At 32.2% G+C, this 19,427-nt stretch overlaps 4 protein-coding genes across 4 annotated transcripts; 2 read left to right on the top strand and 2 right to left on the bottom strand.

Annotated features, from left to right (window-relative positions):
• Positions 1-232: 232 nt before the first annotated feature.
• LOC130892194 (nucleoside diphosphate kinase) lies at positions 233-1,379 on the bottom strand. Its single transcript, XM_057797418.1, has 2 exons — positions 1,113-1,379; positions 233-622 (listed from the first exon to the last, which is right to left on the bottom strand). The coding sequence occupies exons 1-2, from the start codon at positions 1,284-1,286 to the stop codon at positions 287-289; spliced, it is 510 nt and encodes a 169-aa protein (XP_057653401.1). The 5' UTR covers positions 1,287-1,379; the 3' UTR covers positions 233-286.
• A 436-nt stretch (positions 1,380-1,815) lies between these two features.
• LOC130892188 (symplekin) lies at positions 1,816-7,816 on the top strand. Its single transcript, XM_057797409.1, has 14 exons — positions 1,816-2,057; positions 2,111-2,307; positions 2,363-2,752; positions 2,803-3,089; positions 3,149-3,423; positions 3,625-3,810; positions 3,893-4,189; positions 4,244-4,436; positions 4,837-5,189; positions 5,252-5,527; positions 6,068-6,265; positions 6,393-6,551; positions 6,602-6,994; positions 7,669-7,816. The coding sequence occupies exons 1-14, from the start codon at positions 2,022-2,024 to the stop codon at positions 7,726-7,728; spliced, it is 3,300 nt and encodes a 1,099-aa protein (XP_057653392.1). The 5' UTR covers positions 1,816-2,021; the 3' UTR covers positions 7,729-7,816.
• Positions 7,809-19,178, bottom strand: LOC130892189 (coiled-coil domain-containing protein 39-like). The gene is made up of 10 exons (XM_057797410.1): positions 18,825-19,178; positions 18,346-18,763; positions 16,357-16,658; positions 12,181-12,612; positions 12,001-12,126; positions 11,651-11,944; positions 10,062-10,437; positions 9,893-10,000; positions 8,837-9,036; positions 7,809-8,194 (listed from the first exon to the last, which is right to left on the bottom strand). Exons 1-10 carry the CDS (start codon positions 19,041-19,043, stop codon positions 7,904-7,906), a joined length of 2,766 nt encoding a protein of 921 aa, XP_057653393.1. The 5' UTR covers positions 19,044-19,178; the 3' UTR covers positions 7,809-7,903.
• On the top strand, positions 11,931-15,715 carry LOC130892191 (spermatogenesis-associated protein 6). The gene has a single exon (XM_057797413.1). It carries the CDS (start codon positions 14,490-14,492, stop codon positions 15,630-15,632), a length of 1,143 nt encoding a protein of 380 aa, XP_057653396.1. The 5' UTR covers positions 11,931-14,489; the 3' UTR covers positions 15,633-15,715.
• Positions 19,179-19,427: the final 249 nt, after the last annotated feature.

Below are 19,427 nucleotides of genomic sequence, written 5' to 3' on the forward strand. Positions count from 1 at the left end.
TCAATATTGCTTAATTATAAATATTTTATCATAAAATAAAAAAATTAGAACATAGAGAAAAACTAGACGCTCTCTATAACTGTGGTTGTAAACTAATAATACCCAGACAAGGATCAAACGTCAATGTCATTTGTCAATATATCTAATAATACAGAAACGTGTCTTTTTAGTATTCTTTTCAAAATCACGTTTCTATGCCTTTAAAATTGTTGGGAATTGAATTAAAACCAAATTTAAGAAATATTTCCTTTTATTTTAGTCTTAATTTATCAATAAACTTGTAATATCAATCTTCGTACACCCAAGTTTTAGCAGCCGGTGTCCACTGTACTAATTCCTTCTCGTTGAACCACAAATTAATTTCTTTATTTGCGGATTCCACGGAATCTGATCCGTGGCAGATGTTACGTCCAACTTGAATGCAAAGATCCCCTCTGATGGTCCCGGGGGCGCTGTCGGCTGGGTTAGTTGCACCAAGAAGGACGCGACCGGTTTTGACTACCCCCAAACCTTCCCAAACCATTGGTACCACTGGACCAGAACTCATATACTTGACTAGACCAGGGAAAAATGGTTTGCTTGATAGATCGGCATAATGTTTTTGGAGAAGCTCTTCTGAAGGCTGGAAAGAACGACGCGATACTTTCTAGTATTGAATGTGATGAATAAATGTTGAAAAATGTTATGAAATTGTTTTTGGTGGACAATTCTTACGTAATTACACGGAAATCGGAAAAATTAATAACAAATTTGTTGAAAAATTATAAAACAACTCTAGAAGCTTTAATATAAAATGCACAGCAGTCAAATAAATCTAATAATCCAAATAATTCAGATATGCACTAAACTCATAAATAAAATAAATTTACATAAAATAATCTAAAGATTTACTAAAAAAAATCCCAAGTAGTGTATAAATATCTTCTTATTCATCCCAGAAACTATTGCCCACGATAAAAAATTATTTAACTACTTTTTATTTGATGTTTTGTTTTATTGATTCACTTTGTAGAAACATTAAATTTAGTATAAATCAATATTCAGGAGAAAAAAATGAAATGACCTTGCCACGCCACGCCGGCTATTCTAATTAGAAAATAAAAATGACTTACCCATAAAAATTTCATTGCTACTAGACGGAAGCCTTTCTGTTCAAATTTTTTTATTATCTTACCAACAAGACCCCTTTGGACGCCATCGGGTTTGATCATAATAAAAGTTCTTTCTGAATTGCCAGCCATTGTTTTAACAAAAAAATAAAAAATATATAGAAGAATGCCGATCATACAACCAAGAGAATCGGTAGGAAAGTGGAAGTGAATTCTATTTGTGAATAAATTTGTTTGATAAAACTACTCGACTATACGACACTGATGACCTTAAGATCACCGCAGTAGAGCACATTCGATGGAAGTAGTTCTGTGATTATGCTGACATTTAAGATGCGTTCCATTAGGTGTTCACAATGTCCGATCTACTGTACTTGACGAAAACTATAACATTAACAACATTTTCAAAAAGTAAAGAAACAAAAACTACAGCCGTGAAACTTGATAACGACAAGGGATACTCCAGTTAAAGTGAATGTAATTGTAGTTTAACTTAATGAATAAAATACACTGTTAAGACTAACGAATTATAACCAAATCTATTTAGCTTCATTTTTTTGCACCTTTTTTCTCAATATTTACTTAAAACTGATAACGTTTCATAATCCATTCAATCTATGATTATAACTCTTAGGAATAAGTTGAATGAATAGATCGTTCGTGAGTGTATAGTAGATTACACTTTTTAATTCCAAACATGACCCACAAACATAATTTTGAATGACACTTTTATTATGTTCTAACTATGTTTCTGATAGTACTTAGTACTTATAATTGTGGTACGTTATGTTTGTTCTGTGAAAGATTAAAATAGGTTATGTTGTGTTTACAAATGTAACATACAGTTGAAAATTTCACGATTTAAAAAAAAACTTTTGCCCTAAATAGTTTTCAGATTGAAATACTATCATCATGGAATATGACCAAGAGCTTTCCGATGATGAAATAGTAACTCGAGAAAAATTTAGTTTCCGACACGTTGATTAATTTCATAATTTTAGGTAGTGCAGTGTATCAACAATTGTTCATTTCAAAATAATCCATCTGAAAGATTAGCCAATTTTTATAAGGTTCAAGAACTTCTTCTACGAAAAAGCCCCCATTTAATTTCTAAATATCTACCGAATGTTCTCAATTTCACAACAGATAAAAACGCTGATGTTAAAAAGGCTTTAGTTGGTTTTATAGAAGAATTAGTGTAAGTACAGGATTGAAGTTATATAAATTACATTTCGTTATGATTTATTTTATAGGAAAGTTAGGGAAATTTTCATACCGAAATTGATGTTGAGTCTACATATGCTTTTATGCGACGAATCTATACCCGTACAAAAACGTGTCATTCAAGCTACGATTACGATCTATAGAAAAACTTTAGCGTGGTTATGTAGATCTTCTACTACTACTCAAGACATGGAAGACGCCTGGAAACAACTTTGTACAATAAAATTAGAAATTGCCAATATGATAGACAGTGATAACGATGGTATTCGAACAAGTTCTGTCAAATTTTTAGAATGTGTGGTTTTATTACAAACTTATCCGGACGAAAACGAAAACAAAAGACCAAACGACTTTTCTTTAGATGATGTCCCACTTACATTGAAAATTGCAAGAAGAAGACGACTAGAAGAGGAAGCTAGGTGAGTTATTCAAATCAAAATAGTACCATTCATAATTTTATTCGTTGTAGTAATCTTTTTGAAGTTTTAATAAAATTCCACGGATCTCCGCATATCAGCAGCGCCAATCTATTAGCTTGCATCGGTGTTTTATCTAATATTGCTAAAAATAGGGCTGAATTTATGTTTAGGGTAGTAGAAGCTTTAGAATCATTATATAATAATTTACCCCCAACTCTAACTACTACTCAAGTCAGTTCTGTTAAGAAAAAACTCAAAACTGAATTAAGTAGTTTGTTAAAACATCCGGGATCTTTCGATTATCACAATACAATTTCAAAGATTCTATTGGAATTGGGTAAGGTCTTTATAATAGATGAAGATTATCGTATTCCAATGTGATTTTTCGTTTTTGAGGTTGTTCCCAATCTGAAATTAATAAAATGGTTCCGAAATCTGACGAACGGCGTAAATATAATAAAAGGCAACTTTCGTCTGAGTCGTTAGTAGTTCAACATAACTCAAAGAGGGCTCGTTTGGACGAAAATATTACTAACTACGTCGAAATGGAAAACAACTTTGATCAGCAGCTGACGCCGCAGGAAATCAACGAACAATTCATTTTGGAAAATTTAACATTAGAGAAAGTCGTTTACCTCATTGTTACTAATATTTCTAAATTACCAAATCAGGTAAGTTCGCAATTTCAGGATGATTTCAGATATAAAAGAGATCTACGGGGAATCAGAACTATGGAAATAGTGGAAACTGAGCGTTGTGGAGATTCTTTTCACTCTTCTCCTTTAGTAATACAAAACTAGCGTTTTGTTTCATAAAAAATTGTTTTTAAGTAATTTTTTACGTCGTAATGACTTAGCTTGCACCAATTTCAGCCCCCATCCGAATTTATAAAAGAATACGCAAAATATGTTGAATCTGGCAACATTGGTAAAATATTTCTTTGCAACATATTGGCTAAGCAATTCACCGACGCACACGTAGGGCCCGGAAAATCGACTGAAAAAGACAAGGAATTGGAAAATAAAAAGAAAATACGAGAAGATGGAGACAAGGAAAAGGTTAGTCACATTATTTCAATAAAAATAATTATTTTTATATCGTTTCTGGTATATCAGTTACGTTTGAACTATTAATTTGCAGCCCGTTTCCAAAAAGGAAAAAATAAAAGTCTTAAGGATCAAAACATTGAAATTACAAGAGATCACCAAACCGTTAGACCGCGATTTGAAAGAAAAATTCATGATAAATACTGTCGAACGTTTGTTGATACCTCATAGATCCGCTAATAAGACGCTCCACCAAAAAATAATCACCACTTTAGCGACGTGCTTCAGTTCAGTTGTCAGAGATCGAATATTAGCACATCTCCTCAAAGATCTTAAATCATATGTAGACATAGCATTGGCTTGGTTATTTGAGGAGTACAGTATAATGCAGGTGGGTACAAAATGAACGTGAAAATTGTAATTTTTAAACGTTAAACTTTTTCAGGGTTTTTCTAGGGCTCCTCCTCTTCGAAAAGACGGTAAATTAACAGACAGTTACAATTTGTTGTTATGTAGTTTCATCAATGTTTCGGCGATGGATACGTTAATTGTATCACGTTTACTTTTGGAAGCTCCTTTAGTTACCGACGACGCTTTGGAAGAAGTAAGAATCGTTTGTCGAGACGAGAGACGATCTGGTAAGTTTTCATTATTTAATAAATAAATAAATACAAACTCTTGTGTGTTATTCCTTCTACTTGGATATTACAACGAATATTATTTATAAATAAACTCTTATTTAGTATTTTTTATTAATTTTATAACAATTATTCACCTATAAGAAACTTAACCTTTAGTATATTTATTTCAACAACAACTACTCTTCTTTTTTTAACAACGTAACATATGCCTACTATTTGATATTTTTTCTTCTTTTTTGTTCTTAATTGTTGACTCTTCTTTCCGGTTAAGAGTCATATTAACCTAATATTCAAGTATATTAAATTTTTTATTTACTAGTGCTACTACTATATAATAGTTTTTAAAAATAATTTTACCATCTAGGAGGTTATGAATTGTATTTTTTTTTAATTTCAGGTTGGGCTTTAGGGCTTATAAGAGATTTGGTAATTAGAAAACCCCCGAAGCAACTGCTATTTTTGAACACCCTTCTAGGATATACAACGTACGAAAATAACGTAGTTCGAGATCACGCTATCGGTCACGTTTTAGAATTACACAAGAGATTCGATTTGAGATTGGTGATAGAAGAATTCGCTAGAATGAATTTGGGTTTTTTGAAGTTACCGAAACCTCCAGAAAGTTTGTGCGGTTTGAATCAAGGCAGATTAAAAAGCGAAAATTGGAGCGACGATTTTATAAAAGCTTGTTTACTACCTTATATATCGTTAGTTCCCGCTAACGAAACCCTCATACACGATTTAGCTAAAGTAAATAATAAATCAACCCCCTCATTACTGTAGTAACGATATTCAATTACATATTTTTTTAGATATACGTCGAAACAGGAGCCGATATAAAACGTGTTATCCTCAGACTTATCGATAATCCCGTCAGAATTATGGGAATGCAATCGAAGGATTTGTTGAAATTGGTCGAGGATTGTCCTAAAGGATCGGAACCTCTCATCACTAGAATAATTCACATATTGACGGATAAAGGAGCACCTACTCCGGAACTTGTGGCAAAAGTTAGGGATCTATATAATACAAGAATATCCGATGTCAGATTTTTGATTCCTGTACTTAACGGACTCACAAAGAAAGAAGTAAGTATGAGAAATAGGTAAATAGAGAGTTGAAAGAGAAAGGGAGTTACAGAGAGGAGAAAAAGACACATAGAGGTGAGAGAAATGAGAAAAATGGGACGAAAAACAAAGAAAAAGGAAAGTAGAGATAAATGGAAGATTAAAGAACAAGAGACATGAGAGAAATAGCACATATAGAGAGATAAGTAAAAGAAAAGGGCATTAATAGATGAAAGTGGGAGAAAAAGAGAGGTAGAAGTGAGAGAAATGAGATAAAAGAAGAGAGAACAAGCGAAAAAGAAAGAAAAAAACCAAATAATTGAAAAGAAAGAACAAATAAGAAAGGGGGAAAGGAAGAAAAGAGATAAATAGGGGGGGGGAACAAAAGGTATACGAACAGAATGTAGATTAATGAGATTAGGGGATGAGAATGTGACATAAAAATAAATACAAAGGGTTCGAAAGATGTTGAGGGTATAGTGATTACTCCACCGGCTCCTGTAATTCCTTGGGGATAGAAAAAATCAATTTTCGGTATAATTTTTCAACGATTTGTTTCAGGTAATGGCGGCATTACCAAAATTGATAAAATTAAATCCAGTTGTCGTACGGGAAGTGTTCAATAGACTGTTAGGTATACACGGTGAGAGTCCGATTAGTCCAAGTGAACTACTGGTGTCGCTGCATCTGATCGATTCCACCCAGGCGGATTTGAAAACGGTTATCAAGGCGACGTCTATGTGTTTGCAGGAAAAACAGGTGAGTTGCGACGAGACAGTTGATAATTAGTGCGTTTGGGGTAGTTTCAACTGTACGGGGTACGTTATACAACACTATAATTCTTCATTCACTTCTTTTACTTTATTTTCCTATTTTTTCTTTGTAGGTTTATACTCAAGAGGTTCTAGCAGTGGTACTACAACAATTAATGGATCAATCCCCTCTACCGACTCTATTAATGAGAACCGTTCTCCAAGGTTTATCCAGCTATCCGAGATTATCCGGATTCGTGATGAACATTTTGCAGAGACTCATATTGAAGAAAGTAAATAGAAATAATGGAACGTTTCCATCGATTTAATCGTTTAATTTCAGGTTTGGAATCAAAAAGTGGTGTGGGAAGGGTTCATCAAATGTTGCCAACGCACTAAACCCCAAAGTTTCGCTGTTCTAATGCAGTTGCCACCGTTGCAACTACAAGAAGCATTGAACGTTTGTCCCGACTTGAGGGATCCCCTTCGAGAACATTTGTTGACGTTCACCGAAGCCCAAAGAGGACACATTCCATCGGCTACACAAGAAATTATACTACAAACTTTCCCCAACCCCAACGAAATGATGGCTATGAATATGACCGGCCATATTGGGATACCTACAGCGGTACCTCCGCCTATGGGTGTACCGGCACCGATGGGGGTTCCTGCGCCTGTTGGAGTACCTCCTCCGTTAGGGGTTCCAGCACCTGCAATACCAATTGCAGAGACTCCGGTAAGTATTTTAAGGAATTTTAATTAATCCAAAGCTGTACCAGCTGAAAACTCAATTATTTAGACAATGGGGTCTAGTTTGGGTTTCCGGTAAAGGAGTTTGTTGATCCGGGACCTTTTTCTAACAAGGATATTCTGTAATGGATCCTACTAGGACTGTATCACTTCAAAAAGTTCCTTCAAAACAATCTCATCTGGATCTACACGTTGTACATACTCCTTACAGGATAGTACTGCTCCAGGAGTACCTAGGAAGAGTATGAGAAACTCTCTCTGGGGTAGAATATTGAAATTGGGGGACGAACTGTAAATAAGGGATCGTAATAGCCTTTAAGAGGTTGCAATGTAACTTTACCCCGTATATATAATCTAATTCTAATCTGCCAATAGGTTATATTGAACTTATATTGTGTTCAGATTGATTTTGCTTTATAAATATTGTTATCGAATCGTTATATATATATACCAGATATTATTTTTCGGTTTCCCTGTACTATATAAGGTCTAATAAGCTTTTGTTGTTATAGTTTATGGTACAACTTGATGATGGAAAGATCCAATTTGATTATACAATGCAATATTTTTTCTTATGAGCGTTTTGTAGATCTGAAATATATATTTTTTTACTGTACTAGGGGTGCTAAGAACAAAAATTTATTTTTTTATTTTTTACAGGCTGTAGAAGAACCTAGTGCACCACCTCAAACGGAACCTCTACCTCCGGGAATGGAATAAATAGTAAATAGCTTCAAGTTTAAGAAAAAAAAATAATGGAAAAAATGTGAAATAAAAAATGAAAGTTTTATACTACACCCTTTATATATATATTTGTTTTTAATTAATTTTTAGTGAAACTAAAATGGGAATCTAATTTCTCATACATTTTATTCTACATAAAACGCACCATTTGTTAGATTTTCAAAGCGAGTTCGATTTTATTCAATGATACATTTGAACTACTGGAATCGCGCGAAGCAGTGGATCTCTGAGTGTTCTGTATTTCGGTGGAATTACATAAACTCGGTGTCGATAGAGTAGAATAACTACTGGGAGTCTTTTTATTTTCGGGCAATTCCAAATTATTTTCCGTTAGATATTTCGTTATCATCGGTGACATTTCGGGATAGGTTATCGTAAATTCCCTGAACTGGTCCAAAACTCTCTTGTTCGTTTCTTGTAAATGACGAATTTCAAAGTCTCTCTAAAATAAAGGTAAAAACTAATAACTAATCAGAAAATTAACACCCCAAAATTATTTTTGAGTATACTAACAATTAATTGAATATGGGTCAAAAGGATAGTGAGCTTTGGTACATTTGACCTACTGTAGCAAACAATGGAATATTATGTATTATAATGTAGTTTTATTGGAAAATGAGGGTGGATTTTTCTTCAAAAAGTATATAAGAGGGTTGAAAATTGCCTTGTACAGATTATTGGAATAAATCACTCGATATGACATCATATAAGAGCTAGAAGCATAATGGGATATATTCATGAATTAATCAAGGGTTGGTGAATTTTAAAATGGTACATTTGACCTACTGCAATAAACGAGGCAATATTGTGTACTTTTATGCAGTTTTATTGAAAAAGATGGTGGATTTCTGTTGAAAAAGTATATAAGAGGGTTGAAAATTGCCTTGTACGGATATTGGAATGAAAATATGGAAATAAATCACCGGAGATGATGTAAAAGAAGATCCAGAAGTTCATACATGAGTAATTTGAGATAAAAAATGAAATAAAGGCTTTATCGATGGAAAAATATCCTACAGGATGATAAAAGGACCTGTTAATCAATCCAATAGTAACAAAAATGATAAAATATAAAAAAACTTACGTTATATTTGTATAAATCTTGTTTATCTTTTTTATCTAGTTGCTTTACAAGTTTTTTTAGTTCGCATTCGACTCTTTTTAACTTTTCAGTTTTATCCAGTTCTTGTTTTTTGACGTTAAAAATTTCGTCTTCCAAATTTTGCACAACCTGTTCGTGTTGTTGTACTTCGCCCTCTAACGTTTGAAACTGTTGTTCCAATTCTAAAAAAAAAGACAAAAAAAATGTGTATTTTCAGACTCATTTGAAATTAATTTTCATTTATCTGGTACTCATAGAGCATTATTTGTTATAGTTTCCCCTTATTTTGCTTATTTCACTTTTTCAAGCATCCCCAAAGCAGCTTGGATCTTCTATTTGCAATAATTCCTTTCCAAATTGATCTAGATACACTTTTGATTACAAATTTCTGGTTAAAATATACTTGGTCGTATCACAAAAGCTTCTAGAATGTTTGGGACTGCAGATTTCGGGTCTTTTTGTTGCTCAGAGGGCATGAATATACCATTTAATGATCTCTTTGCTTAGTTTTGGGGTTTTCCAAAGCTAAAGTGAGTCATATTCCATATTTGAATATTTTTCGAAGAGGTTTTGGTGATTCCTTCTATAAACCATTCCATATTTCATTTTCCTTTACTCCAATGTGTCCAGAAACCTTCTTACCTATCCCAATTAACTTGTCCAGGCATCCCTAAACCAGCTAGGATATTATGTCGTTATAGCTCAGAGTTATAATGACTTCTTGGCTTAATATTCTGATATTTCTCTTGGAACAATAAAAAAAAACCTTCATAGTGGGATCCAATTGGATTTTTTCGTAAATATGATCCTGTAGTATCTTTTTAATGCTGCTCAAAGATGTTTCTTCGTCAAGGTAAGTTGAAAAATTATATTTTTTAATTAATTCAGAGACGGTGATAAATTTTGAACAAATTTCACTCGAGAACAGTTTTTATAGTGCTTTTTGGAGGTCAACGATGGAAGTTATGAAAAATAATTGTAAACAAAATGTTAATTAGTCAATTCTATTCAAATCGGAAGTAAATATGAAATTTTTACCGCTAAATTCCTTTTGTTTTGCAGCTAGTTCAGTTTTATGTAATTTCAGTTCATTATTCGCAGCTTTCAATTGGTCTTGTAATTCTTTCATGTCTTTTATTTCCGGATCTGGAAAAAAAACATTATTTTTAGTTTACGAAAACGATTTTATACCAAAATATGTACATACCGGTGTCTTTAACAGGAGAAAGGCTGTTCTTAAACGAATTATTGGTAATATTTATAATTTTCAAAGTATTCTCCAGTGCTACTATCTCCTTTTCGGCGGTTTTTATCTTTTTGTCCAGCTCGTCACCTTCTTGTTGAAGGAAGAATTTCTCCTGAGCATTTTTTATTTTGAAATGCGTTACGGACATCGTTTGACCTTCTTCGTCTTTTCCTAAACCGGTTAACGCCAGATGGTATTTTTTTTGGTACTGATCGATTTTTAATTTCCTTAGGGAAATATCGGCTTTCAATCGTCCCTTGTCCTCTTCCAAGTTTCGTTTTTTCGTTTGCAAAATCATTTTTTGGGTATTTATTTCTAGTTGTCGCTCTTTCATCGCCTTAAATCATTATATAAACAATAATCATTGACTAACCCAGCACTGTACAGTGATCATTTTGAAAACTGGACTTTCACTCATTTATTTTTCATTTTTTTCGAAATATAGGTGATAAACTATAAGGATAACAAGATTTGTATTACTTATTTTCAATTCAAATTCATATAAAAGTGCTAAAAAATAAGAAAAATATATTATTAAAGTATTTTGTTTCATTTTTAACTACTTCGAAGTTGATAACATCCTTTTAAATTAAGATATACAATTTTTTTAAACTGATTCCGAAAAAAGAAGAGTCTATTAGACAAGTGATAAGCGCTCTTTAGTGCGCGTTCGTAATGTATATTCATATATTCAAACTATCTCCAGTACTAAAAGAAATTCGAATTATTTATTTTAAATTTAAATTAAAGTTAAAAACTATTATAACTTTTTTTTATTGGAAAAGTTGAACGTGAATCATTCAAATATTTTCAAAAACGAGTTGCAAATAAGATAGAGTCGAATGGACAAGTAAAAAGCGTTCCTTAGTGCGTATAATAGTTTATTTTCCTTAGTAAAGTGTGAACAATTTTTACGTCAAGTTTTGATATATATTCCAGCGTAAACAAAATCATTACTCGTGTATCGGAGGAAACTAAATTTTAAACGTTGGTAACAGTGTAGCGTTGGTTTTGCTGTCAAAATCAGTCAACTTCTAATTTTTGTGTTGTGTTAGTAGTTGAATGAATAAGTGAGAAAAATTGAGTTTTTGAAATTGTTAAACAAACTGCAACGCAATGTATAAGTTTTTATTAAGTGGTTGTAACGAGATTTTAACATCTCTAATAATACTTCCAGTTCACGGCGGACTACTAATTCCAATTACTTAAGAGATGTAAGTAGTAACAAACTGTCTGACAGATATAAAACATAAAATTTTATATATAAACGTATCGTAAAGTGAAAAAATTCTTATTTTAAGTACGTTATTGTAATTTTCAAATTTATAACAGTTTTTTTGGTATAATATTGCCAGTTAATTATTGTTAATCACGCAGTTTAGTATTAAAATGTTAGAAGGAATATGGATGATACAGGGGAACTACAAATAGTAATAGTTTCATTATGAGATGAAACATGTAATTTCTTTTAAGTAATATGAAATTTTTTTTTCGATTATTTAGTAATACTTGAAGATAAACAACAAAATCAATTAATAAACATGTTTTACCTGATCTAGATTCAATCGAAATTTCTCCAAATTGAAAATTTGTTTCTCCTCTTTCTTCTTGTCTTTTTCAATTTGATTTATCCGGAGTCTCATCATATTTTCCTCGACTTGTTTTTCTTGAATGGATTTTTTAGCGGCAGCTATTTGTTTTTGACTGATCTCGTACACCAAAAGGAAATTTTCGCATTTGTTTTCCAACGCTTCCAGTACTTCTTTATCGGCGGCTATGACAGTGGTTAATCTCCGCATTTCCTCGCGTAATCGATCCACTTGATTTTGGAGCGAATGTTGAAGCTGGAAAATCGAAATTTTCAATCTTGTACGTATCTACGAGGCGTTCGGCGAATTACCTCTTTATGATCCGATAACGTTTTTTCTAATTCTTGGATTTTTTGTTGTTTTTCCTCGGAAATTTCCACGAATTTCACGTCAGACAGCTCGTAAAGCTTCTTCTCGCATTCGTCGATTCGAAATTCCTATTAAAATGACTGGTATAAAGCGACAAGTGGGAAATTAAGTATTTTACCCACCATTTCGTAAACAACTTCTTTGATTCTATCCAATTCCTTCCGTTCGGATTGAATGTGTTTCCTTAACTGCGCAGTCGTACAAGCTCCGGTGTTAATTTCTATTTCCAAATTTTTTCCTAGGGCTTTTTGTTCTTTTAATTGCTGTTCGGATCTGAAAAGTACGCCGTTGGTTTTTTCGGTGTCGGCCAAGCTGATGTTGTACAGTTTTTCTTCGTGTTCGATCATTTTTTCGATTCGTTTTATTCGATCTTCGGACGTCATTGCACAATTTTTTGTTTCGTGTAATTTATCTTCGAGAATTGCGACTTCGTCGGCGTATTTGGCGCACAAAACTTCTTTTTCCGCGAAAACTTCGTCCATCCTTTTGGCTTTGAGACGTTCATTTTTAAGGTGGTGTGCAGCGGCGCTGACTTGTCGTTTTAAAGTGTGATACTGAAAGTTAGACGAGCTTTTATACAAAACTAGCGTTATTCTATCGTTTTTGTTTTGAAAACGTCCCTGTATAAAGTGAACTAAACACAAGAAGAAATATTCATATTGGTCAATCTGTTTGTAATTTTTGGAATTTTATTTTTACACGTAGTTGAAAGGTTGTATGGAAATTGAGAAACTATCTCCCGTACTATAAAAATGTCGACACTTCAAATTTTCCCAAACTATGAATAAAAAACTATCTCCCGTACTATAAAAGTTTCGTAACATAAAATAATACAAACTTTCTCCCGTACTATCAAAATTTCCATACCTCAAATTTTCCCAAACTTTGAATTAAAAACTATCTCCCGTACTATAAAAATTTCGGCAGCTCAAATTTTCCCAAACTTTGAATAAAAAACTATCACCAGTACTATAAAAGTTTCGAAACATAAAATAATACAAACTTTCTCCCGTACTATCAAAATTTCCTTACCTCAAATTTCCCCAAACTTTGAATTAAAAACTATCTCCCGTACTATAAAAGTTTCGTAACATAAAATAATACAAACTTTCTCCCGTACTATCAAAATTTCCTTACCTCAAATTTTCCCAAACTTTGAATAAAAAACTATCTCCCGTACTATAAAAATGCGGACAACTCAAATTTTCCCAAACTTTGAATAAAAAACTATCACCAGTACTATAAAAGTTTCGAAACATAAAATAATACAAACTTTCTCCCGTACTATCAAAATTTCGACACTTCAAATTTTCCATAACTTTGAATAAAAAATAATCTCTCGTACTATGAAAGCTTCGAATCAAAATGTTCACAAACTTTCTCCCGTACTATTAAAACTTCGCCACCTTAAATTATCCCATATTTTGAATAGAAAATTATCTCCCGTACTAAAAAAATGTCCAAACATGAAATTTTCCCAAACTTTGTCTATGAAAGTTTCAAAACATCAAATTTTCACAAATAGAATATAAAACTATTTCCCGTACTATCAAAATTTTAAAACTTCAAATTTTCCCAAACTTTGATTAAAAAACTGTCTCCCGTACTATCAAAATTTCTAAACATCAAATTTTCACAAACTTTGAATGAAAAATTATTTCCCATACTATATAAATTCCAAAACATGGAATTATCCCATACTTTGAATAGAAAATTAACTCCCGTACTAAAAAAATGTCCAAACATGAAATTTTCCCAAACTTTGTCTATGAAAGTTTCAAAACATCAAATTTTTACAAATAGAATAGAAAACTAGGTAAGACTGTCTCCCGTACTATAAAAATTTCTAAACCTTAAATATTTGCGTATGAAAGTTTAAATATATCAAAAGTTTTAAAACTATAAATAAAAAATTATCTCCCGTACTATAAAAATGTTGATTTTTATATTTTATATATTGATCAAAACATGTAATTTTCCCAAGCTTTGAATGAAAAACTATATCTCCTCGTATTATTGAAAGTCTTGAATAATCATCAAAACCTCAAAATTATAAATTAAAAACAATCTCCCGTACTAAAAAGTTTTAGAATTATTAAAAGTTCCAGAATGTTAAATAGAAAACAATCTCCCGCACTACACGTTTCGAATGGCGCTTTTTTTTATCAGCTGACCTATTTAAATACGTCACGGTTCACGTTAAAAGTTTGATTCGTCGTTGCTAAGCAACGCGAATCGATTCGTCGATAACTTCCGACAAGTCATTAACCTACAAATACCAAGAAGAACGATTCCTCTCGAAATTGTCATGCAGTTGCCAGATGCGATGCGCTGAGGTTTACCAACAGACGTTTTTGTACGTCTAATTTTTTTTTAAACACGAATATATTTATAAAATTCAAGTTTTACAAAGCGTACAATGTGAAACAGAATGTCCCGAAAAGGTTTTTTGGTGAAAGTCGAGTTCGACGTGCAAAAAGTTACGTGTCCGGGAGTGTGGTTGTGTTCGAACGGAAAAGTTTCTTTGCAAATACACATGTTCGGATCTGCCGTGCAGACGAGAAACTGCAAACCCGCATTTCCTTTGATAATTTACGAAAAATTCGTATTTTCCAAGATTTTCCATCAAGACAGAAGATTGAACGAATTACAGAGACGTCTCAATAACGAGTGGTTCTACGTCGAATTGATACAATGGAAATCTTGCGACGAGGGCCGCGTCCTCGCCACGTTCAGGACAACTTTAGACGAATTGTTGTACCCTACGTCCTTCAGAAATTCAATTATGGGAGTAAATATTGACCTTTTAATGGAAAGCAGCGAGATATTTCCTGGGAAATTGGCACCGAAGCTAGAAATTAGTACGAAAACAACTGTAGAAGAAACAATATTCGATTCGGATTGTCAACATTCCAATGTTACCTTAATCAACCCCAAAGCAATTTTTTGTAAACCGTTATCCGATGAAAATAAAGGGGTACCCAGAAAAGTATGTCATTCCGTTGGGTTTAGCAGAGCTCAGAGAAATATACCGACGAAGAAGAAGAAATCGCGACCACCTTTTAAATATTCCAAAGTTTCCGACGACCTCATATTACGTAATAATCCCAATATTGTGTTGAGATCAGAATATCAAGTTGCAAACAAGAAAAAACCTCGTTGTTGTTATTGTACGAATCGGGTAGTACGGCCCTGTACAGAATGCGATTGCAAATTCGAGGGGACGTCCCACGAGAAATCATGCGCAGTGTGTTCCCTTTATGACGGATATTTTACCGAAACCAGCGCCGCCGCATCCGATAAACCGCATAACATTTCAACCGATTACGAATCGAAAAAATTATGCGATTTTTGTAAAAAAGATTATAAAAATATCGGTAAATATCACGTGACGTCCAAAGATGGTTTTCCTTGTGATTCGGACAGCGATTTTTCGGAGAGAAGTAGAAAAATATGTTTGTGTTTACCGGGAAATCGGACGACATCTTTGGCACAACAATTACACGAAAGATTATCTAGAACTCTTGACGCTAATAGCAGGGTGTTGCAACATTGCGTCGATTGTAGAACGTAAAATATTTAAAAGAATATTGTAGTAATATTATTTATATCACTTTTATACACCACGTGCAATAAATATAAATTAATATTCAATAATCGATTGCCAATATAAACCTGCTGAATAAAAGAGAAGCTCATAGTAGGGGGGATTGGGACGTTTTTTTTTACGCGGGATTAGTTTTGTTTTTAATAATGATTTTGATCAACAAATTAATTTTGGTAGTGGCTATAAAAAGGAAGTGACTACTGCGCTGAAGTACTTGATTTTATTTAGACTTAGAAAAAAATTTTTACGAAAATAAAACAGGGTAATTGACATGTTTGTTGAAAATTTGGAGCATTGTACAGGGTGGGCTTGAATTTTTTTAAGAAAAATAAAATATTTAATAAGCTTCGTAATTCTTCGAGGCAACTATACAAGTCGTTTAGAAATATACAGGGCGTATTATTACTTATGAATAATCTATTATCAATATTTGTCAAATATATATCGAAGATTTTTTTAAAAAGAGGGAATTTTTGACAAGTATTAAGCGGCGTTCACCTTAAATAACCCAATATTCGACTTTTATTTAAGTACAAGGACAGAATAAATGAAATACGACCAAGTTTTGAAGTAAAAAAATATTCAAAACTAATATTTACGTAAATTTTCAACGGTTTCTTTATCAATGAAGTCTTTTTTCGATCAAATCGTCCTCGTATTTGTAATTTTTCGATTTCAACAAAATACTTACGTCTGTGTTCATCAACAACAACATCTGATACAAATCCGCCATCTCCCGTCTCAATTTCGAGTTAACGTTATTGGCTTCCTGTATTTCCAATTCCAGATTCCGGTTATTTCTTTTTTCGTTTTCCAAAAATTTATTTTCTTGTTCGAGTTTCTCTTCCTGTTTCTGTATCATCTCTTGTACGTGATACATTTCCTCTTGGGTTCTAATTATATCGTTGTCTCTCTGCTGCAGCATCTTCACCGTGTCTTTCCATTGGTTTATGAGGGCGTCCCTTTCGACTGTCAATTGTTTGATAACCTTTCCTGGAATAAATCCGTTGAAAAGTATCTCGGGTGATATATTCAGGGCACACTTGACGTTCGGTGTAATACTATAATAATCGATTTATTTTCACTCGAAGTTTATCGATTTTGAATCGATAAAATCACCTTGTAACATTCCTTCCGTACTATAGAGTCTTAAATGTGCAAAAAAAAATAAACAAATTCCTACTTATTAAAATAATTGAGAATTATCTCCCGTACTATAAAATTTTTGAAATAATTTGAAAATTTGTAAGACTGTTGATTAATAATTATCTCCCGTACTAAAAACGTGGATTCAATATAAAAATTTTCAATATTATAAATTGAAAATTAGCTTCCGTACTATACGATTCTTTAATGTAACGAATAAAATGAAGAAAATGGAAAAAAATGATTGAAAATATTAATTTTCTCGATATTGTACGGTCCCACTTCCAAACATTACTATTAAGAATTATCTCCCGTACTATAAAATATATCAAAAGTTCTAAAACTATAAATAAATAATTATCTCCCGTACTATAAAAGTATTGATTCAATATGGAAAGTTTTAATATTATACATTGAGAAGTAGCCCCCGTACTATAAAATATTTCAAGAGTTCTAAAACTATAAATAAAGAATTATCTCCCGTACTATAAAAGTGTTGATTCAATATGGAAAGTTTTAATATTATTAATTGAGAAGTAGCCTCCGTACTATAAAATATTCGATCATTAATTTTTTGATTTTTTTACATTTTCCATTAAAAATAATCTCCCGTACTATAAAATATACGAAAAGTTATAAAACTATAAATAAAGAACTATCTCCCGTACTATAAAAGTGTTGATTCAATATGAAAAGTTTTAATATTATTAATTGAGAAGTAGCCCCCGTACTATAAAATTTTCGATCTTTAATTTTTCGATTTTTTTACATTTTCCATTAAAAATAATCTCCCGTACTATAAAATATATCAAAAGTTATTAAACTATAAATAAAGAACTATCTCCCGTATTATAAAAGTGTTGATTCAATATGAAAAGTTTTAATATTATAAATTGAGAAGTAGCCCCCGTAGTATAAAATATTCGATCTTTAATTTTTCGATTTTTTTACATTTTCCATTAAAAATAATCTCCCGTACTATAAAATATATCAAAAGTTATTAAACTATAAATAAAGAACTATCTCCCGTACTATAAAAGTGTTGATTCAATATGAAAAGTTTTAATATTATTAATTGAGAAGTAGCCCCCGTACTATGAAATTTTCGATCTTTAATTTTTCGATTTTTTTACATTTTCCATTAAGAATAATCTCCCGTACTATAAAATATATCAAAAGTTCTAAAACTATAAATAAAGAACTATCTCCCGTACTATAAAAGTGTTGATTCAATATGGAAAGTTTTAATATTATAAATTGAGAAGTAGCCCCCGTAATATAAAATATTCGATCCTTAAATGCGTTAAAAAATGAACAAAATAAATGGTTGGAATTATTTTTTCGATTTTTTTACATTTTCCATTAAGAATAATCTCCCGTACTATAAAATATATCAAAAGTAAAACTATAAATTAATAATTATCTCCCGTACTATAAAAATCCGTTATCATTATCTTTCATACGGTTGGAAAATCGATTTAAAATCGATAAATCATTCGTTAACTTCAACAAGTGCATATATTATTTTTATTACCAGATCTTTCTATCATGTGTTCACAGTTGTCACTGTTGACCGCCAATTTAGCCACTTTCCCCCTCATCGTCGCAAGTTCCGCTTGAAGATGCTGCCTTTTAGCTTCGAGCTGGTTAAATTTCCTATCATCGTCCTTGAAAAACTTCCTCAATAATTCGATGTCTTCGTCTCGTTTTTTCAACGCTTCTTCCCAAGCTTTCAAAGCTTCCGCATCCCAATCCATTTCCGCTTTAAGTTTATCAGCTTTAGCGACTTGTTTAATGAGATCATTTTTCCGTTGATTCTGCATTTCCTCGGATTCTTTCAATTGGTTTGTATTGGTTTTGATAGCGCGTATTGTATTTTGATTTTCCGCTTTAGTAGTATGATAAGCGTTTTCCAAAGCGTCGTAATGTTGTTTATGCGCCGTGATGAGTTTCTGAAATATTTACATAAAAATCAAAACTATTCAATTACATTATTCATTTATAATATTTTACCTGCGTCTGTTCATTTTCCTGTGAAACGTATTTGAAATGTTCGTTTAATGCTTGAAATCTATTGTTGACAATGTCCAAACTCGTTTTACATTTCTGTTTACGTAAACTGAGTTTGGCTAATTCTTCTTCCAACGCCTTATTTTCGGCATTCGCGATCGGTATTTGAAAACCGTCCGTCCAACCCAAATGTTTGAGTATCTCCTCTATATTCACTGACATTTCTTTCTTTTTAAAATTTATATATCGTCAACTTGCATTACCTTTCAGGTTAGGTTTTAATTTTTTTTTATCGTTGTCATGGAGATTGTTGAATCGATACGAATCATTATTTCGTTGTTATGGTAACACGAAGAAATCGGTTATCTGTGTTCCGAGTCAGTTTTTCACGACGTTTAGTATTTAGAACTAATACATTTTATATATATGACGTAATGTATTCTATTATGAATTTAACGTGAAAAACTCCCTAGTAAGACGATTGACGTTTCCAATTTATAAAATATTAATGATACAGGGTGGTAGAAAATACAGAATAAATAATTAATCATTGTTTATTATGAATTACCTATATACAAACTTTAGTGATGCTAATGAAATTCGTTG

This window comes from Diorhabda carinulata, chromosome 4 (assembly GCF_026250575.1).
Source record: "Diorhabda carinulata isolate Delta chromosome 4, icDioCari1.1, whole genome shotgun sequence".
NCBI classification, from domain to species: Eukaryota; Metazoa; Arthropoda; class Insecta; order Coleoptera; family Chrysomelidae; genus Diorhabda; species Diorhabda carinulata.

What these genes read in the sequence shown, in the direction of transcription:
- LOC130892194 (XM_057797418.1), bottom strand. Translation starts at nt 1,286, where the DNA reads ATGATCGGCATTCTTCTATATATTTTTTATTTTTTTGTTAAAACAATG. An exon ending in TAGCAATGAAATTTTTATGG is followed by an intron (nt 623 to 1,112) that starts GTAAGTCATTTT and finishes CGTTCTTTCCAG; the next exon opens with CCTTCAGAAGAGCTTCTCCA.
- LOC130892188 (XM_057797409.1), top strand. Translation starts at nt 2,022, where the DNA reads ATGGAATATGACCAAGAGCTTTCCGATGATGAAATA. An exon ending in AGCTTTCCGATGATGAAATA is followed by an intron (nt 2,058 to 2,110) that starts GTAACTCGAGAA and finishes TCATAATTTTAG; the next exon opens with GTAGTGCAGTGTATCAACAA. An exon ending in ACGGACTCACAAAGAAAGAA is followed by an intron (nt 5,528 to 6,067) that starts GTAAGTATGAGA and finishes GATTTGTTTCAG; the next exon opens with GTAATGGCGGCATTACCAAA.
- LOC130892191 (XM_057797413.1), top strand. Translation starts at nt 14,490, where the DNA reads ATGTCCCGAAAAGGTTTTTTGGTGAAAGTCGAGTTCGACGTGCAAAAA.
- LOC130892189 (XM_057797410.1), bottom strand. Translation starts at nt 19,043, where the DNA reads ATGTCAGTGAATATAGAGGAGATACTCAAACATTTGGGTTGGACGGAC. An exon ending in TGTTGTTGATGAACACAGAC is followed by an intron (nt 12,613 to 16,356) that starts GTAAGTATTTTG and finishes TCTAACTTTCAG; the next exon opens with TATCACACTTTAAAACGACA. An exon ending in AAGATTTATACAAATATAAC is followed by an intron (nt 8,195 to 8,836) that starts GTAAGTTTTTTT and finishes CCTTTATTTTAG; the next exon opens with AGAGACTTTGAAATTCGTCA.